Genomic DNA, 19677 nt, shown 5'->3' on the forward strand with positions numbered 1-19677 from the left:
TCGTTATGAGAGCCAACGTTGGCTAGCCATTTTTTTTTTAATCTTTTTCCCCCTCTTCTGATTTTTCTCCCATCCCACCCTTCCTGGTTGTTGCGCACTTTCCCCTACTGTTGGTCCGAGAGACCGGAGACTGTCACATGCTTTCCTCCGACGCATGTGCAGCCAGCCGGCAGGCCAGCCTGGCCGTGCAGATTCTCACTGGGAGAGTGTAATGTGTGGGAGGCTGCACTACCTCTCTCCAGATCCTACCCTCGCTGAGCAGGCGCCCCGACCGAACTGTAGGGGTCGCTGTCCACAACGCCCAGGACCCACCCGCCAGCTTTCCCACCCTCTAATACTGCCAATTGTATTAGTGAACGGCCAGCCAAGCTGGTGACAACGCCGGGAGCTGGATTCGAACACGCGAATCCAGCATCTCCGGCGTTGGTGACGAACGCAATCTTGGCTAGCTAGTTAGCAAGATTGCACTGCTTACTAACCAATGTTGATAAACCCAGGTTTACCACACAGTTAAAACACAGCTACTTACATTTGAGGATAAACTTTCATAAGAAGTTTCACTCAAGTTTCACTGTAGATGCCAAGGCTCCCTTGGCTCACCAAGTTGCCTGCATCAAATTCCAACATCCAATATACCATATAGGATGCCAAGAGCATGCTCTACAACATGGGATCATCCATTTCTATCTACAGTAAAAGCGGTTCACATGTAAAGGGTTTTTATAAACTCATGTTAATTCTGTGCTCAATAGTTAATTTTTATTACACATCATCCAATAAAATTTTCCAGGACAACTGTTTCTATTTCCATGTAATTGGTCACTTTTGCTCAGTTTCCATGCCTTTCCATACCTGGAAAATGAAAAAATGAATCCCATGTTTTCAATGTTTTCCAGGTACCGTGGGAACCCTGACACTGCTGCCACCTGTCGTCACGGAGGGGAATTGCAGCCATTTTGTATAAATAAATAAAAACTGGAAAAATACAGGAACATATTTTAACGGGAGGATGACGGGAGAGAAGGTTGAAATACGGGAGAATCCTGAGGAAAACAGGAGGGTTGACAGGTAATTTTTGGAGTAGTTGGAAGTTGTATTTCTTCACTTCTGATGGAGCTAGGCTAGCCTGTCCAGTCCTTGTGCCAAGCACATGGACCTCTCTCTGTGGCTACTAGACACACAGATTAAACTGATGCCAATCTTCTTGTCTGGCTCTGGGGAAGATGGCAAATAAGTGTATTTCCCAAAGAGAGAGTTAACTCGTTTATGGCCGCCATGCGTTGAGCACCACGAGTAAACTCGTTTTTAGATCCTTTTTTCTTTTATTCATTACAGGTTCACGGACCTCTGTGTTACCATAGGAAATCATTCTGAGATCCCGAGAGTGCAATACCGGCCGCATCCTGCTAGGTGGCCCACCCTTTGAAACCTTATTTCACACTGTGTGTCACATCTAATTTCGTCCAGGCGGAGAATTTAGACCAAGCCAAGTAAATCGCTTCATTCGATCACTTCGAAACACGTTCAGCACACTTGAGGCATATCTTTGTGCCACTTCATGTCAGGGACCCGATCAACATCAATACTGGAAATCACGATTAGACAATTGGAATATTCTTTTTGGAATAACCCTGATCAAAGGTAAAGACTACCTGACGTCAATTCCACCTTGATCCTACAATGATTTCATATCGATCCAGGCGATCAACATATGTAGTATTCAAAACGAATGCCGTTACTGGCGATCAAAGTATCAACCCCCCCCCCCCCCCCCCCCCCCTTCATGCATTCATGATGAAACATAATACCTATTATATACCTTTGATTTGGAAATAGTAGCGTGTCCAGTAGAGATGTTCCGACACCATTTTTTCCTTCCCGATCCGATTCCGATACCTAAGCTTTGGGTATCGGCCAATACCGATACTGATCCGATACCAGTGCATACATAATTATTATTATTTTTTTTTTTTATATTATATAAATTATATTTTTTTTTCTTTTTTTTTTTTTACAGCTACTGTTTTATATATAATGTTTTTTAGTAATAACTATAAAGTAATGGTATTTATTAGGGCTGTCAGTTTATCACGTTAATTATATTAATTAATTACACCGCAAATTATCGTGTTATGAAAATTAACTCAAAATTAATTACATTTTTTTTTGTTTATAATATTCTTTTTGTATCTCATTCATTCCATAAGAATGTAGAATACACATTTACAGACTTTTTTTTTAATATGGCCCATTTGCATGTTCTTGGTATCTGATTCTAGGGACATCTATGAATCTCAGGGAATGTATTCCCAGTAGGCCTGCCACGATAACACATTTTGCTGGGCGATTAATTGCCCCCGAAAATATCGCGATAAGCGATATTATTGCGACCGGTTAGAGAATTTTTTTTTGAGAAATTTATTTCCCAAAACTTTTATTTTGAAGCCCACCGCTCCGTCTTTTCCGGTGTTTAAGACTTTTATTTTGAAGCCCACCGACCGGACCGGAAGTATTGTTGTGATTATTTCAGGTACTTTTTGGGTACCAGAAAAGTCACGTGAAACACTGCAGACCACTGAATAGAGACGCGTCTCTAGGATTTCATAATCATTATGTTTGCAGCAGGCACAAGTGCAATAAACAAAGGATACAGTTCACTGTGTATTCTGCCTCATTTATTGATTAAACAAAACCGACAACACAATTTGCCACCGAGCGGAGAGTTTAGTCTCGCAAAAAGATCGCTGACTTGTTAAGGCTTGTTGTTAGGTTAGGTGCTAATGTTGTGCTAGCGTTTTAGCATGGCTATCGTACATAGCGTGATCAATATAACTCGCTATTGATTGTTTGTATGAGTAACGTTAATGCTAGTAGAATAGACACAACGTGAGGTAATCACCATCCATTTTAAACCGGTTATTACCTAATGCTAACGTTAGCAAATAGACGCGACTGGTAACGTTACAGCTTGTTAGCCTAATGCTCGTTAACGTTAGCATAGACAGCCTAGCTAACGTTAACGCTTGTAGAATAGACACAATGAGAGGTAACGTTAGCGTTAGCAGAATAGACACAACGAGGGTCTCGTTAATGTTGTTGTTGATTGATTGATTGAAAACTGTGTTTACTCTGTTTGTATGAGTAACGTTAATGCTAGTAGAATAGACACAATGTGCTGTGCTCTGTAGTAAAGCCAGCGGCCCGCCTCCCAACACGGACAGTGACTGACAAGGGGCACTGGGTCCGCCTCATTAAAACAAACGCGCAAATAGCAATTAATCGCGCCCGTCAAAATCATTGCATTCATTTTAATTATCGCGGCAATTAATCGATTTATTGCTTATCGCGGCAGGCCTAATTCCCAGTGTCAGAAATACTGTGGGCTAGATCCACAAAGAATGGATTGCACGGTGCAAGTTGCACCCTTACTTACAATTCATTATGAATTGAAAATGGGGGACCCTGATGTAAACAAGACGAAAGTCTTTCTCTGGTCTGCATAATATTTTCATTCAATCAATCAATCTGCGCTGTGATTGATAGAATGAACATTTTATTTTGAGTAAATTGTAATGAACCAAATGAGAATATCAATAAAATTTTTTTTATCTTTGACTGTGAATAACACCATGCTCAAATTGGCCAGACCTGAAAAATCTAAGCAAATTAATAGATGGAAAATGATTAAACAGAAGGTTTTGTATACAGTACTGAATTCTGCCATCCGGACACATGCAATTTGAAATATGATTATAGAATATAGAATATCAGGCATAAAATGGTTATGCGATTAAAATGCGATTAATTAGATTAATTAATTACAAATCCTGTAATTAATTAGATACATTTTTTTAATCGCCTGACAGTACTAGTATTTATTCAACAACAGGTGATTGTATAGATTAGTATCAGTAATTGAAAACTATCTCAATGAGTTCACCCACGGAAAGGTTGTTGGCACATTAGTTCCACACGGACATTATTCATTGCTGCACTTGCTTCCACAAGGCTCCGTTTTCTGTTGTGATTTTTGCACAATAAATATTCAACATTCTCTTTTGAGAATCCGCCTCAGACTCTTATCATTTGGCACTAAAAGCTAAACATTGTCACCGATATGGCTGTCCGCAACATGTCATTAATTGTGTACGCGAGGTGGTCGATCAGTGACGACGTTAAACGTGAGCTAGGTTAGCTAGCATGAGCTACCGGTAGATGGAAAGACTGTAACGTTACTGGTGAAAATGTGATTTAACTTGGAATACTCCTTTGCCAACTTGCTGTACTTTGCTTGCAGGTCTGCAGCCATTATTGCTGGATTATGAATAGCCCCAACTTTAGCCAAGGTAACGTTAAAGCTAAAACTTTAGCGTTAGTTAACGCTAGCTTTCGGTTAGCTGTTCAATGCTAACACCACCAAGCGAACCCATCAGAGCTCCCCGTCAACAGCGCTCTGTCGGGACGATGGCAAAGTATCTGGAAAGTATCTGCTGTTAAAATGACAAATGGCATTGACACTTTAATTCACGGTCAGTTAAAAACACGTTTGTTTTATAATGCTCACTCAGCAGACCGCAGTGTTGTTGATAAATTACATCATATGGTATCGGAGCACAGAATTAGAGGGTACTCGCCGATACCGATACCAGCATTTTAGGCAGTATCGGCGGCATTTCCGATACTGGTATCGGTATCGGAACAACTCTAGTGTCCAGGCGAGCAACGTGAACGCTTTTAGATAAATTCACATATCAGTTACCAGGAATTACCCAGGATCACTCTGAAACTATACAATATTCACCACGGTATAACACGCGAACGTATATATGACCAAATTAATTATTTTTCACACGTTGAACGAGGGATAGTTAATGTAAAATGAGTCATAGTATTGTCTCCATAGCTATAATATAGATATAGCCCTGCAAACACTGCGACGCACAGTGAAAATCCCTATCTCTTACAGCGGTGGCCCATTGAGTACAAGGATATAACTAAAATGGCTGGCGCTGAAAGTGTTAAGATAAAAGATAAACAATAACAACCTCAGTGTGTTTCAGTATACCAGGCTTTTTTAACTCATTGGACGCCACGCAGTTGAGCATTGTTTGTACTTACCACGCCAAGCTCTAAGAGATAGGAATAAGTGGCAGTGTTTGCAGGGCTATAACTATATTCTATATTATAGCTATGGATACAATACTATGGCCCATTTGACATCGACTAGAATTTTTTTATCCTTTGATCGTCACCAACGGCATACGTTGTGGAGTAACGTTACAGACACATGTTGTGATCGAGGTGAAGTCATGGTTGAATCACAGCAGGATTGATATCATATAGCCCTTACCTTCACTAGGATGTACCCCAAAAAGAATATTCCAATTATATGATTGAGAGTCCCAGTATTGGTGTCGATCGTGTCGCCAACATAATCCACCACACATCATGCATCGGGAGAACTTGACGCTTCTCAATCCGATCGGGACAACCGCTCCACTTGTCCGACAAAGAAAAGTCAGACCGGAGACTTTTGATCGACGCACAGGCCAAGATATAATGTTTCAAAGGGTGCTTGATACTGCCACCTGGGTGGATGCGGCCGGTATTGCACTTTGGCATTATCAGGATGATTCCCCATGTTAACCCCGAGTCTGTGTGCCTGTAATGAATGGAAATATCGAATAAAAGAAATAACGATGAAAACCTGACTATATAGGGGGAGCTCCAGTAGCTCACCACGTACCGCGAGTGCTATTTCAGCGCCGTGGACAACCGCGCTCGCGCGGATCTGGGGCTGAGCGCGTTCGAATCCCGGACGGCAGCCCTGCCTTTCCCAGAGTGTCTTTCCCCCCATCTGAACCCTTTCAGCCTGCTTCTGTCGGTCGAACTTGACCAAGTATGAATGCGACGAAAAAGCGATAAACGCTAAAAAGAACCAGCTGACTGGTCAAAGTTTAAAAAAAAAAAAAAAAAAAAACTGACTATACTCTGGTCTGGTGCTGAACGGTTGGCGAGTTAACCCGACTTTCCTCGGGTCTGGCGCTGATTGAGTTAAGAAAGGAACTAAATAGTCACAATCTCTGAATTTCAGAATACCATTGTTTCCTCAAAATACACTAAGCTGCAGCCATAACATTATATAAGCCCCCCAGCTATTCAAAACCAGAGCTGTATTATGGTAACTAGTGAAGACGTTCTTAGCTCCTAATCGAGACAACTAATGACAATTTGGATGGACGCTTCGGTAAACTGAGAATGTGCTAGCCCCTAATCGGGACAACTGTGCTACTTTTGACAATTTGGATGAACATTTACAGTCGTCTCTATGTAGCCGTCATTGTTTTGTGTAGGACATGCTAAACCCAGTCTCATTGGCCGTCTTTCCCGCGCTCCTTCCTTGCAGCATTGGCACTCAGAAGGCACCTTGAAGTTGTATAATCCACTTGCGCTTCTAAAGATCTTCTAAAGAGGATACATATCTCCCTCTCTCTCTCTCCACCTGCAGCATTTTACACACAATTGCAGTCGAGCCGCTCACAGCCTCACACAGACACGCACGGAGCGATGTATCCTCTCTCTCCACGGTCCACCTGCAGCATTTTACACACAATCCCGTTGCTCGCGGAGTTTACATAGAAACAGCGAGACTACCAAGAGGAGTTATCACAGGCTATAGAACGCAGGGCTGAAGCGCTGTCAGGCTGCTTCTACACTGTAAAGTGTGGGTATCAGCCAGGCTCAGCCCCTTGCTTCCAGCTGGAGCGAAACATGGAAGTTATGCGACTGTCGAGTCCTGGCTCTAGGCAGAATCACGAATAGTGGTCTAAGAGAAGTAAATTCTATTTTGAACGTGATTTGATTCAGTGCGCATTAGTTAGATTACACGTTGCGCATGTTATGACTTTGAACGTCTGCCATTTCCACCGCAAAAGGCACATTTAATCATACGACGCGTCGATCATGAATATGCTAAATCGACTAAATTTACTCATCGACTAGGTCGACGAATCGTGACAGCCCTAGTTCAGTGCATTGATTGCAGTACACCACCAAAATATGGTGTACTATTGTCTATCCTGTCATCTCTCGTCGCTTTTATCTATAAAACACAACTGAGAGAAAAACTAAACGCGAGTTGGAGATATGCTTTTCAGCTTCACAGCAATCTCACAAGTTCCATTCAAGGCATGTGTAGAGTAGACTACACAAGTCAATATTAGCAACATTATGTGTACTTTGTGACTATGGATAGGGAATTTCTTTATTTAAAGGAAAACTCCCAACATTTGGGGAAATTAGGCTAACGGTGCGCGTCTTCCTACTCCTACTGCATGCACAGAGAAGAAAATGTATGCATCTTCTTGTCTAACTCCAGGGTAGATGGCAAATAAGCTTCCCAAAATGTTGGAGTTTTCCTTTAATTAAAATGTTCACGACAACATGGAGGCATGTACTCTGCCAGCATGTTTAATATCCATAATACTAAAGGTTTGACTAAGATTTGTATGAAACTTTATTGTAAAAATAAAAAATTTAATTTACATTTTACTCAAAAATAAATTGGGTCGCACCTAAATCGGCAGGGTCGGTCGGCAACCGGAACCAAACCATTTTTTATTTGAGGCCTTACAAGAAGATCTAAGAAGGTGAAGAGGCAGGTGGCACCCAACAATGAGTGTGACAGTCACGCCGGGGGAAATCAGAAATTTCATAAATCAACACAGCAACCATTGTTTTGTATATAGAAAATGTTGTTTCCAACATTGAGGAAAAACGGCCATTCTAAACATACTGTGAAAGGCCTCTCTTGCTGACAACAAAGACAGTAACCCAGGGTAAAGTACTAAACATTTTAAACTTATCAGCATTTTTTAGAAGGCTGAGTGGATTGTATTTATAACTTCAAGGTGCCTCCTGAGTGCCAATGCTGCAAGGAAGGCGATGAGACTGGGTTTAGCATGTCCTACACAAAACAATGATGGCCAAGTAGAGACAACTGTGTAAACGTTCATCCAAATAGTCAAAAGTGCCACAGTTGTCTCGATTAGAGGCTAGAGCTGTATTCTCAGTTTACGGTATCACACCAAGTAAAGTCAGTTTTGATTGATTGAAAAGTTTATTAACAGATTGCAGAATGGGTACAGTACAGCTCAATACACAATTGTTAAGGGGATGCATTGCAGACCAGAGAAAGACTTTCGTCTCGTTTACATCAGGGTCCCCCATTTTCAATTCACCATTCGTCAGTGGCTCATGTGGAGCAACATTTGAGTTGTTTGTGTTTCAGACAGCAAATATTCAGACAGGCAAACGAGGTACTAACTCACAGTTTCTCTATGAGATGGGAGGTGCCCTGAGCTCTGAAGCCGTCCTTCTCATCCAGATCACGAATCTTCTTGGCCAGATCTCTGATGTTGCGGCTCAGCTTATTGTACCTGTGGCCAGGGATATATCACAATTTAACATGAATCCCGATACATGCTAAACGTCCCACTGGCAAGCATTCTCTTAATATGTCAGATGAACGGGTTAAATCTAGCGTTAGCTGGGTAAATTAGCTAAATCGGTGATAGTTAGTTGATAGATAATGTTATGTGGGACTAAAGGAAACGCTATTATTTGCAACTTAATCAGTAACGTCGCCAACGCTATCGTTATAATCGTGTGTAATGCTGGGATACTATGGAATGAAACAGAACTAAAGAAAGTAAACGTTAAATTGTCCCAGTTTAAGGTGATCTAACCTAGAAGTAACGTTAGCCACATAAATACAGATTGTTCTCTCACTTCGTGTAGTCCTCTCTCTTCTCGATGTGGTACTTCCGCAGTACTTTCACCTCGTGCAGGTTGTTGTCGACTTCCCAGTTGATAAAGTCGACCTTCTTCAAGAGCTTTTGCTCGTGAAATTTTAATTTACGGACCATTTTAAGTATTTACGTTACACGAAATCAGACACAAATCTATTTACCTAGTTAACGTTCTCCTCGACACACGTCCATGCTCGAGAGAAATACAGGAAGCACGTGTCGTTTTCTTCGTCGACCAATAAACGACGTACAACATTAGTATATTTGATATAGCGCCATCTACTGCACTTCGCTTGTAAACAACACTTTAGTTTCAAGTTGTGTTTTATTTGTCACATAATTATAAGGTACATACATGTACACTACAGTGAAATGCTTGGTTCTGTATGAGGTCCCTGCGATTGTGCGTCATACAGTACAAAAAAGTAAAAAGAATAAAGACCAAACACTATACAAAATATACAATATACAAACTAAAGTACAAATGCAACCAGAATGCAAAATGAGGTAGGGATGTAGTGCAAATCTTTAGTCATAAATAGATAACATATGGTGTAGTGTTAACAAGTGTTTACAATTTATTACCATCAAAATACGCTTTTTTTGTTTTGAGAAACATAAAGAACTGTGTGTTTAATTAGTTTAACCATAACATATGAATAATATTATTATATATGTATAATTAAATATATAAGTATTATTCCGAACCTTGAACTTGATCCTCGAGTAATGTATTGCACCGCTCCTCCAGCAGGTGACACTAAATCTCCACTTTGCGCGTGGAAATGTTAAAGGGGCAGCTCACCCCCCAAAATAAGCACAATTACCCCCTTACCTGGGATGTTATCTTATCTACCCATCGAGATTGATTCGGTGTGATTCGTATTGTTTTGGAAATATCTGTTGTATAGATGGCGTCCATCACCCCAACACAATCGAGCTAAATGGCACTCGGTTTGTGGCGTTCAATCAAAGCACAACAAATACATAAAAATAAAAAATAAACTCAAAAGCAAAGCCTCTTTCCAGGAACCTTGACATGGTTACTCAAGATAATGCACAGATCTTGTATATGACTTGTGAGCACTGAGCACTTTCATGTATGAACTATTGTCTACTGAAGTACACGACTATGCTTGCACCTCATGGTACCAAAGCACCTCAAAGGCGCTAAAAACAAAATTACAAACATCTCAAAACAAACTGGTCAGACTACTGCTTGACCTTACTCCTAGAACCCTGACCTCACCCCTGCCCACTTTGACAACCTAGGATGGCTTAGAGTAGACGACAGAGTACAGCAGCTTGCAATGGGCCTGGTCTACAAGATACACTACACGACCAAGGTACCCATGTACATGTCAAAATACTTCCCAAAGGTCAGTGAATACCACGACCACAACACCAGAGGGAGCTCCACAAATCATGTTAAACCCAGATTCGGCTCAAACAAGGGACTAAACACGTTTCGCAATTATGCCACATCAATGTGGAACGCCCTACCCAAAGCTGTAAAGGAATGTGAATCACTACCCACTTTCAAAACCGCTCTTAAAGAGCACCTACGGGAGACTGCAGTTCGAAACTGGCCCCTGTAAATGTCCTAACCCAACCCCCTCCAATGTACAGTAAATTACCAAGTATGGTTTTGTCAATATTCCAATGTACAGTTTTGCTTGTACAGTTGTAGTGTGTGTGTCCCCCCCCCCCCACACCCCTCCTACCCAAACCCCCCCCCCCCCCCCACCCCACCCACCCAACCACCTCCAGTGTACACCCCCCCCCCCCCATACCGAAACTACCTGGAATCTTCTGGATGGATAGATAGCACTCTGGGTAAGGTCTGTTCTTTTTCATTTTGTGTGAACTTCCCCTTTAAATACTACACACTGGAGTAAAATGCCCATAACTCGGGACAGTCAGCTTTAGGTAGTTTTGTTACTTCTGAAGAGACTGTGTCCTGAGATGCAAATTCAAGATGAGTGAAAAATCTGTACCTTGTTTCTTCCTTTCACAGCAAGGCGCGGTAGGAGAAGCCGAGTGGAAACCGAGCCAGTAGGAGAAAGGCGAGACGGAGTGACAGACGGAGGATTCTCCAGGACCAGGAGTCATATGAGTCCAGTCCACTCATCCAGCGAATGAGTCCACTACCATCCACGTCCTCGGCGGTGATTTAATTATTCAGGTACATTCTGATTATAAATCGCATTTATGAAAACAAGCATGATTGATTGATACATTTTTATTTAGTACATACAATTTATACAAAACTAAAAACAAGGGGTAGTACAAGGATAACATGTGAAAGTCTGTCTTGTTTCCAACATGGTCCCAAGCATTGACTAGTGTTGATGTGTTGACGGTTGGTTGCTCTCACCCGCAGTGTTTACCACGCGAAAGTGATTTGAAGGCAACATTTATGTTTTATGAGAGAAACCAAGTTCTTCGGAGATTAATCTGAGCGAGGATGTTCAACTATGTAGGCTGTAAACTGCTTGAATATGGGCATTACGCAATAGTTTATTTTCTGGATGGTTTGTAGGCTGCTGATGTTTTACTCCAGTAGAAACAGACAAACAACAGACATACAGTTTGTCACAGTAATCTTTTACTAATCCTTTGATGATGTGTAGTCTTTGAGCCAATTAAAATTTAGTTATAAATTCACTCTCATTAATTCCTGATATTTTAATGAATTCATCCAATCTGTCAATCGGTCAGCAAGGTTATAGTTAAACAAATTTAACTGAAAACAAACTACTTTTAATTTTAGAACTAGATAACAACTTTAGAATAAAACTAAAACTAACTGAAACTGTATTGTGTAGCATTAAACTAACTAAAATAAAATATACAGAAAATGTATTTAGTTTTAGTATCGGACTCTGGAATATAAGAGTTCTATAAACTGATTTGAAAACGAAATGAAAAACGAATGAAAAATACAAAACTCAGTCAGTCAGTCAGTCATTCATTCTCATTTATCATTCTGGCTTCTAATCAATCCACACCCTGAAACTGCAACATTGTGTAAGATAATATTTGTTGTTCAAACCAACTCCCATTAAGACAATAGGGGGACATCTAGTGCTTGCAGAGTCCTGGCTCTAGTGCTTGGCTGCTTGCTTAAAGTCCCAGCTCTCTTATGAGCCACAAGGTCCGGGATCTAGGGATCAGCAGCTGTGGGGCAGGATGTGTGCTGCTGAAAGTAGGGTTGTATTTCATTCACTCTTATCTTTATTGATTGCATGCTATTGTCAAAGTAATTAGGCTGCTGTCACTCACAGTCGTGTGGTGGCATGCTCCCAGTATGCCCCCATGAGCACTTTTCAAAGTACAAAGACATCAGGCCTACTATTCTGCCTGACCTCTTTTCTCTGTAGTCTTGTGTTACCTACACGCTGGTCCACCATTGTCCCCCAGGCTCTACTCTCTGCTTGGAGGTGGGGCAGAGGGCGTTTGATACCGCAATCGATTTAAGTAACGCGGGACACGTGAATACTTTCGGCAACCAACATGCCCTTCCGCGTTGCTCTGATTGGCCGAGCACGCGCATGCGAACGCAATTTATACAAATGGAAGTATTGATTACGCCGCAACGAATCATTAAAAAAATATACCGTTAACTGGAATATGTTGTGCCTTTACACATATGTTGGATTATGTAATTGGTTTGTCATGACAAACCAATAAAAAAAATCGCGATTTACCCGGTGGCTACAACAACACACAGTAACTACATGCATCATTGTTTACAATGAACGGTGGGGCTAATCTAAAGGACTGGACACGGACGCGTTAAAAACAGCAATCAATTAATTTAATATAACAGTCCGGTTCTGTGTTTGTTTGTGTCTGTAGATTGTTGGTGAACAACTAACTTTAGGTTAGTTTAACGCATCCGTGTCCAGTCCTTTAGATTAGCCCCACCGTTCATTGTAAACAATGATGCATGTAGGTACTGTGTGTTGTTGTAGCCACCGGGTAAATCGCGATTTTTTATTAGTTTGTCATGACAAACCAATTGCATAATCCAACATATGTGTAAAGGCACAACATATTCCAGTTAATGGTATATTTTTTTAATGATTCGTTATGGCGTAATCAATACTTCCATTTGTATAAATTGCGTTAAGGGGGAGCTTAGTATTCCTGCCTCTGAGGAGCTTGTTGCAGTTCATGCGCATGCGCACGCTCGGCCAATCAGAGCAACGCGGAAGGGCATGTTGGTTGCCGAAAGTATTCACGCGCCCGGGACTCTGACTTAGGCCAATGATATTGGGGCTGGGCAATATATTGAGATTAATTGCCTATAGGTTATATTTTGGTTTATATTTTCAAGCATGATACACAATATTGTATGAATTCAAGTCACTCATGAAAGCCAAGTCAGATTTTTATTTCTCAAATTTGAGAATGTTAATTGATAAGATTTGAGAATTGTTCATTTTGACTGTGTCACACTTTCCATTACCATGCAGACCAATATGATGAACATCAATTGACCTATCTCAAACCTGCCCTCTTTTCTTGATCGTCCAATCACAACTGTTGCTTACAAAGATTTTTTTTATCATACCTATAACAAGGTTGAAACCTTGCAAATGCCCTTGGTTGTAAACACACTCCTAAGTTAAATACCCTCTACTTCGCCGCCTGAATTGGATCCTTTTCAGGTGATGGAATGGATAAGACCATGGTGTTTAAAACATACAAGGTCACATGGTGCTGGTGAGCCGAGGGGTGAGCTGCCAGAGGAGAGGTGCAGAGCGCCAAGCGCCTGCTAGTACCTAGTGACCACCGTTACATAAGCAGATATCCTTACATACATTGATGTAGAAAAAGGTGCTTTTGAATATGTTTTTTCCCCCTATATTGGCCAGGCCTAGCTTAGTGTCTCATGTGGTTGTAAAGTGTAGTGGCTGAGAACCTTGCCTCTCTGGAACCAGGCATACATCTGTCTCCCCAACAGGGGTAGAATTAACAGCACCGGAGGAAAACAGAATCAGAGTCACTTTATTGCCAAAACGCAGGAGTACAAGGACGTTGTCTTCTTGGTAACATGGTCCTGTGTGGGATGATATAATACGTGACACACTACAATCTTAACATACGGTACACATCCATACAGGACTTCAAATAATAGTGCAAGCGACACAGCATACATACATTGGACAGTAGAGTATACATAACAACAGACATAGTTTGACAAAACATAAAATTAAGATCGTCAGCATGGTCAATTGGCAGCATGGACTATGTTGTGGCTGAGTATAAGGTGAGTGACAGTCCGACAATGCAGTAGTCTGGTGTACCAAAAGGTAGTAATACCGAACAGGTCATCATGGCAAATCCAGAGCCTGCAGAATAATGAAGGGCCCTCATCACCCCAACAACAGCCTGTTCAAGCTGCTGCAGTCAGGCAAGCGCCTCCGCATATACGCAACAAGAACAGAGAGACTAAGGCTCAGCTTCTTCCCTCAGGCCATCAGAACACTGAACACTGATCTCTCCACACACAAGCACACATGAACACACACATACACACACACACAACACAATATTCTGCACTCGCTCACACACAAACGCACCATAGGTCACTTTAAACACACAAGAAAAGGTCACTTTAAAGGAAGGGAAAAAAGGACACTTTAAGAAAATAACTTGTTGTGATTATTGCATAGTATAGTCAGTAACAGCAAGTATAGCATAGGGACATAGAAGTAAAAACTGTGTATTGGATAGTAGTGTACATAGGACCAGTGCCTTTAAGTGATTTATTAACGTCTATTTTATCATGTCTATTCTACTTTTTATTTTATTTTAATTTTATTACTATTTACTATGATTACTATTGTATTTTTGCACAATCGTAGCGGGCATGGCCAACTGCATTTCACTGTATGCCCTGGTATGTATGTGATGATTAAACTCTTGAATCTTGGTAGAACAGCATGTTATGTTACCGGGTAAGGCGTAGGTTAAGTGCGTAAGTGCAATCATGCAGTATGCAGTAAAGTCAGACCAGACTTTTGGTTTTGGTGGAGGTAGTTGGTGCTTTGGTCCACAACTCTAATGCTCACAGAGCGACTGGTCCAGGGGTTGTTAATGTAAAGGTAAATTAGTAGCAGAACTGCCTCCATTTTAGGACAGATTAGTTACATGTTTAATCATGTAATTACATTTACTCTTGAGTGTAATTGTAGCCTACTTGTTGGAGTAGTTTTCAAAATCAGTAATTTTTCTTTTACATTTAGTTTGAAGTATTGTAATTGGTTACATTTTAGATAGCATTCGTCACAAGGTAAAACATTTGTGTAGGCTTTCCATAAGCTTTGCGCCAGTCTGTAAATTTCAAACGCGGCCAATTAGCAATGAGGAGGATAACAAGCTAGTGCTGAATCAGTGTGTAGACTAGAGAGATGGAGGAGCCAGAAAGCAAGCTAGCAGAGCTAGCTGGGGGACCCTGATGTAAACAAGACAAACGTCTTTCTCTGGTCTGCATCCCCTTAACAATTGTATGTATTGAGCCGTACTGTATTGTACCCATCCTGCAATCTGTTAAATAAAGTTTTTCATTCATTCATTCATTCATTCATTCATTCATTCATTCATTCATTCATTCATTCATTTGTGATGCATTGGGGGGGGGGGGGGCTTGGGAATCAGGGCTAGGGGAACCAGTAGAACAGGGCTAGGGGGGAAAGTACAAATTCCCCCTGGAACTGAGTTAACACCCAGTCAGCACATCACATACAATGTCATCGGGAGTTGTATTTTCTCGTATATCCCTCTGAGAGGTATCAGAGCACATGGCCAGCTGTGTTTGGCGACCCTGAAGTGGATAAGGGTTCTCAAGGACACTTTGTCAGGGTGGGGGATTTAACCTGTGACCTTGCAGCTATGATATGGTCTCTCTAACCATACGAGGCCACCATGCCGTCACCCAGAATGCTTCTGGAAAAGCATTGTATATGAATACATACAAATCTATAGAAAAAGTTAGGCTTATTATACTGTATACCAACAATGTGTCATATTTTTTATTTTTTTTTAAACTTTGACCATTCCGCTGGTTCTTTTTGCGTTTATCGCTTTTTCTCTGGTCAAGAATGACCGACAGAAACAGGTTGAATGGGGGTACAGATGGGGGGAAGACACTGAGAAAGTTACGGCTTTGTCCGGGAATCGAACTTGCTACCCCAGATCCGTGACGAGCACGGTTGTCCCCGGCGCCGAAATACCGCTCGAGGTACGCGGTGAGCTACTGGAGCTCCCCGTGTGTCATATTTCTTAACTCGGATTATCCAACTATGTTCTAAAATGACGTACCAAGCAGAACACCACAACCTCACTAGGACGCATCGGCATGTTAGTTGAGGATTACTTTGGATTAGATTAACTCAATAACACATTCTAATGCAAAATGCACGGTGTCTATTTTCATTTTAGATAGATACCAAGGTTTTAGGGGGCATATTTAGAATAAAAATATAAACGATTCCTCCAAATCTGTAAATCATCTCCATGAGCTTCCAAAGCAACAAAATGCTTGATATGAGAGCCAAGCTCTTATAGCCCTGTTATAGGAGACCTTTCGTAAATCATTATTCTGTATTCCAGGCAAAAGAGCCACGCTTGGTATTGCGTTTTGTTTACTTTCTTTTTGTATTGGTCCGACGTGTGGAGTTTAGTAACTTATTATACTGTGAATTTCTCCAGACCTCTCCCTTGGTAGAGCCTGAGGTGTGGCTAGCAGTAAGCAACCACTCTCCAAATAGCCACTGAAATCCAACCCACATCGGACAAAAACAAAGCGCAGTACTGTGTTGTCATCTTTTGCCTAGAGGTCGTTGTTTGATAACATTGCAGATTTGACCATTTAAACATAGTTCTAAACGTTCAGTACATACTATAGATTTAAACATACTATGGTATATATACAGTATATCACATTACTACCCATATCATTTAAACATTCTTTATGATGTTGAGGTACTTATTTTGTCAGGATGTTGGAGCGGCCGCAGGTCCCTTCTGCCCCCAGGTCCCTTCTGCCCCCAGGTCCCTTCTGCCCCCAGGCCTCTTCTTCCTCCAGGCCTCTTCTTCCTCCAGGCCTCTTCTTCCTCCAGGCCTCTTCTGCCCCCAGGCCTCTTCTTCCTCCAGGCCTCTTCTTCCTCCAGGCCTCTTCTGCCCCCAGGCCTCTTCTTCCTCCAGGCCTCTTCTTCCTCCAGGCCTCTTCTGCCCCCAGGCCTCTTCTTCCTCCAGGCCTCTTCTGCCCCCAGGCCTCTTCTTCCTCCAGGCCTCTTCTTCCTCCAGGCCTCTTCTTCCTCCAGTCCTCTTCTTCCTCCAGGCCTCTTCTTCCTCCAGGCCTCTTCTTCCTCCAGGCCTCCTCTTCCTCCAGGCCTCTTCTGCCCCCAGGCCTCTTCTTCCTCCAGTCCTCTTCTTCCTCCAGGCCTCTTCTTCCTCCAGGCCTCTTCTGCCCCCAGGCCTCTTCTTCCTCCAGGCCTCTTCTGCCCCCAGGCCTCTTCTTCCTCCAGTCCTCTTCTTCCTCCAGGCCTCTTCTTCTTCCTCCAGGCCTATTCTTCCTCCAGGCCTCTTCTTCCTCCTCCAGGCCTCTTCTTCCTCCTCCAGGCCTCTTCTTCCTCCAGGCCTCTTCTTCCTCCTCCAGGCCTCTTCTTCCTCCAGGCCTCTTCTTCCTCCAGGCCTCTTCTTCCTCCAGGCCCCTGAAAGTATATCTTTGCCACTGCTCACCTGTGCCCGGGGTTGAAACTCAGACAATTTAGGTGACTTCCATATGTCACAGCATCATGACGTGTATTGGTGACACAGATGTCTGGTTTATTGGAGACGGTCTGAAAAATAGCTGTTTTATGGCGCTCATAATTCCACTCACAGCAGAATGACACAGAAACCTCAGACCATAGATAGTGTAACTGCATCTCTTGCAATGATGACGCAACTCGTCTTTGATCTTTACTGATTGGCTTTATTTCCGTTCGAAAAGAACATCTTTATTCCGAACCGTAAAACTGTGAAAACATACATGAAATACAATCAATCACGGATCAAACCATAACAACATACATACAATTTATCGGTCGTTGCAAGGGTGGTTGTTAACCCAATGAACTCAACTACAAGCGCATTACGGCCCCAAACGTACCTTGTTGACTGCATGCAATATGAGAGGACAGTTATGGAGCTCTGGTGTCGATGTGGCTTGTCTGAAGATGGTGGAGAAGTGAAGGAACGAACCTTATAGGGTCTCCCTATTTATACACTATGGGCGATCTATTATGACATCACAATGCAGCAGGGCATTACACTATGGGCGATCTATTATGACATCACAATGTTCCAGGGCATTCTAGCCTGTTCTAACCGGTTCTATTATGACATCACCGCTGCAGTTACACTCCCACCAAGCATATATAAGCATTGTATATGATTCTTACGATAACTGCCCAGATAATGCCTAAACGTAACGCAATAACTACAAATAACAATACAATACTATGGTCCTTGGCCTCCACCGGACGAATCACCTCAGCCTGAGGAAGCGAAAAAGATAGAAAGATAGAATGATAGAGATATAGAGAAAGCTAGAGGGCGCAAGAGGCGTCATTCTGCTTCCACCAGCGTCACCGTCTTATGGATGGGCCTCTCCAGGACGACTGGTGTGGAGATGCGCTTGCCTTTCTTATCAAGATTGGGGTCGCTGATAAGCAACTTAAGGCGTCGCACTCTCCCGTCTATCCCTGGATACACTTCGATAACCTTAGCCATCCTCCACTGGTTACGTGGTGTGGACTCATGCTGTAGGAGTACGATGTCGTCGACCCTTGCGTTCCTCCGATCCTTGGTCCACTTCTGTCTCGGTTGGAGTGTCGTGAGGTACTCCTTCTTCCATCTGGTCCAGAAGTGGTTGGCTAAGAGTTGCACTCGCCGCCATCTTTTGCGGAGGTACAGATCTTCCTTGACGAACCTTCCGGGCGGCGGAGCGAGGATTGTGGACTTCATGGTCAGGATGTGGTTTGGTGTCAGAGGCTCTGGGCTGGATGGATCATTGAGGCACTCGAAGGTCAGAGGTCGGCTGTTTACCACCGCCATGACTTCATATAGGAACGTACGTAGAGAGGAGCAGTCAAGTTGTGTGGCTGACTGCGCTAGAATGGCCATCAAGACACTTCGGATGGTACGGATTTGTCTTTCCCAGGCACCCCCCATATGACTTGCCGCAGGGGTGTTCAGGATGAACTCGCATCCAAGTTCCTTGCACTCTTCCGGATCCATTTCTTTCAGTGCTCTAGCGAACTCCTCGTGCGCCAACGAAGTTTGTGCCTTGATCGCTTCTTATCTGGCGTACGTTTCCCCGAATGGCGATGAAAGCGCGCAGCGCATTAATGAAGGCATCCGTGGTCAAGTCATCGAGCATTTCGATGTGGACGGCTCGGGAACACATGCATGTAAGTAACAATCCGTAACGCTTTAGCTCTTTCCTGCCTTCCTTTACGTGGAATGGTCCAAAACAGTCCATCCCGCAGTAGGTGAATGGCGGCGCAGTTTCCATGCGTTCCTCCGGGAGGTCTGCCATTCTCTGCTGTTCCGTGCATCGTCTGAACTTCCTGCACGTAATGCACTTGTAGATATGGGATGATGCTGCTTTACTGCCGCCTAGTATCCATATACCATTGGATCGGAGCGCATTCATGGTCATCCCTCGTCCTTGATGATGCACTCTCTCGTGATAGTGCTTGACGAGTAAGCCCGACACAACTGTCCTTCGGAAGGACAGCTGGATGCTTCACCTGTGGCTCTAGGGCGGCGTGCGTTAGGCGTCCGCCAACTCTGAGGACGCCGTGGT

At 42.8% G+C, this 19677-nt stretch overlaps 2 protein-coding genes across 4 annotated transcripts in view; one reads left to right on the plus strand and one right to left on the minus strand.

The window, feature by feature from the left end:
* Positions 1-9009, minus strand: part of imp3 (IMP U3 small nucleolar ribonucleoprotein 3) — a 30057-nt gene extending 21048 nt beyond the window's left edge. For both annotated transcript variants that reach the window (XM_084326926.1, XM_084326925.1), the window contains exons 1-2: positions 8791-9009; positions 8331-8438 (exon numbers count right to left, since the gene is read on the minus strand). In XM_084326926.1, the coding sequence (XP_084183052.1) occupies positions 8331-8438; positions 8791-8927 (245 nt within the window). In that variant the 5' untranslated portion in view covers positions 8928-9009. The remainder of the gene's footprint in view (positions 1-8330; positions 8439-8790) is intronic.
* Positions 9010-10748: 1739 nt separating this feature from the next.
* Positions 10749-19677, plus strand: part of slc35a3b (solute carrier family 35 member A3b) — a 107662-nt gene continuing 98733 nt past the window's right edge. For both annotated transcript variants that reach the window (XM_084326919.1, XM_084326918.1), the window contains exon 1: positions 10749-10995. The gene's annotated coding sequence lies outside the window, so the exon portion shown is untranslated. The remainder of the gene's footprint in view (positions 10996-19677) is intronic.

Source organism: Notolepis coatsorum (assembly GCF_963971535.1).
Source record: "Notolepis coatsorum genome assembly, chromosome: 13".
Taxonomy (NCBI): Eukaryota; Metazoa; Chordata; class Actinopteri; order Aulopiformes; family Paralepididae; genus Notolepis; species Notolepis coatsorum.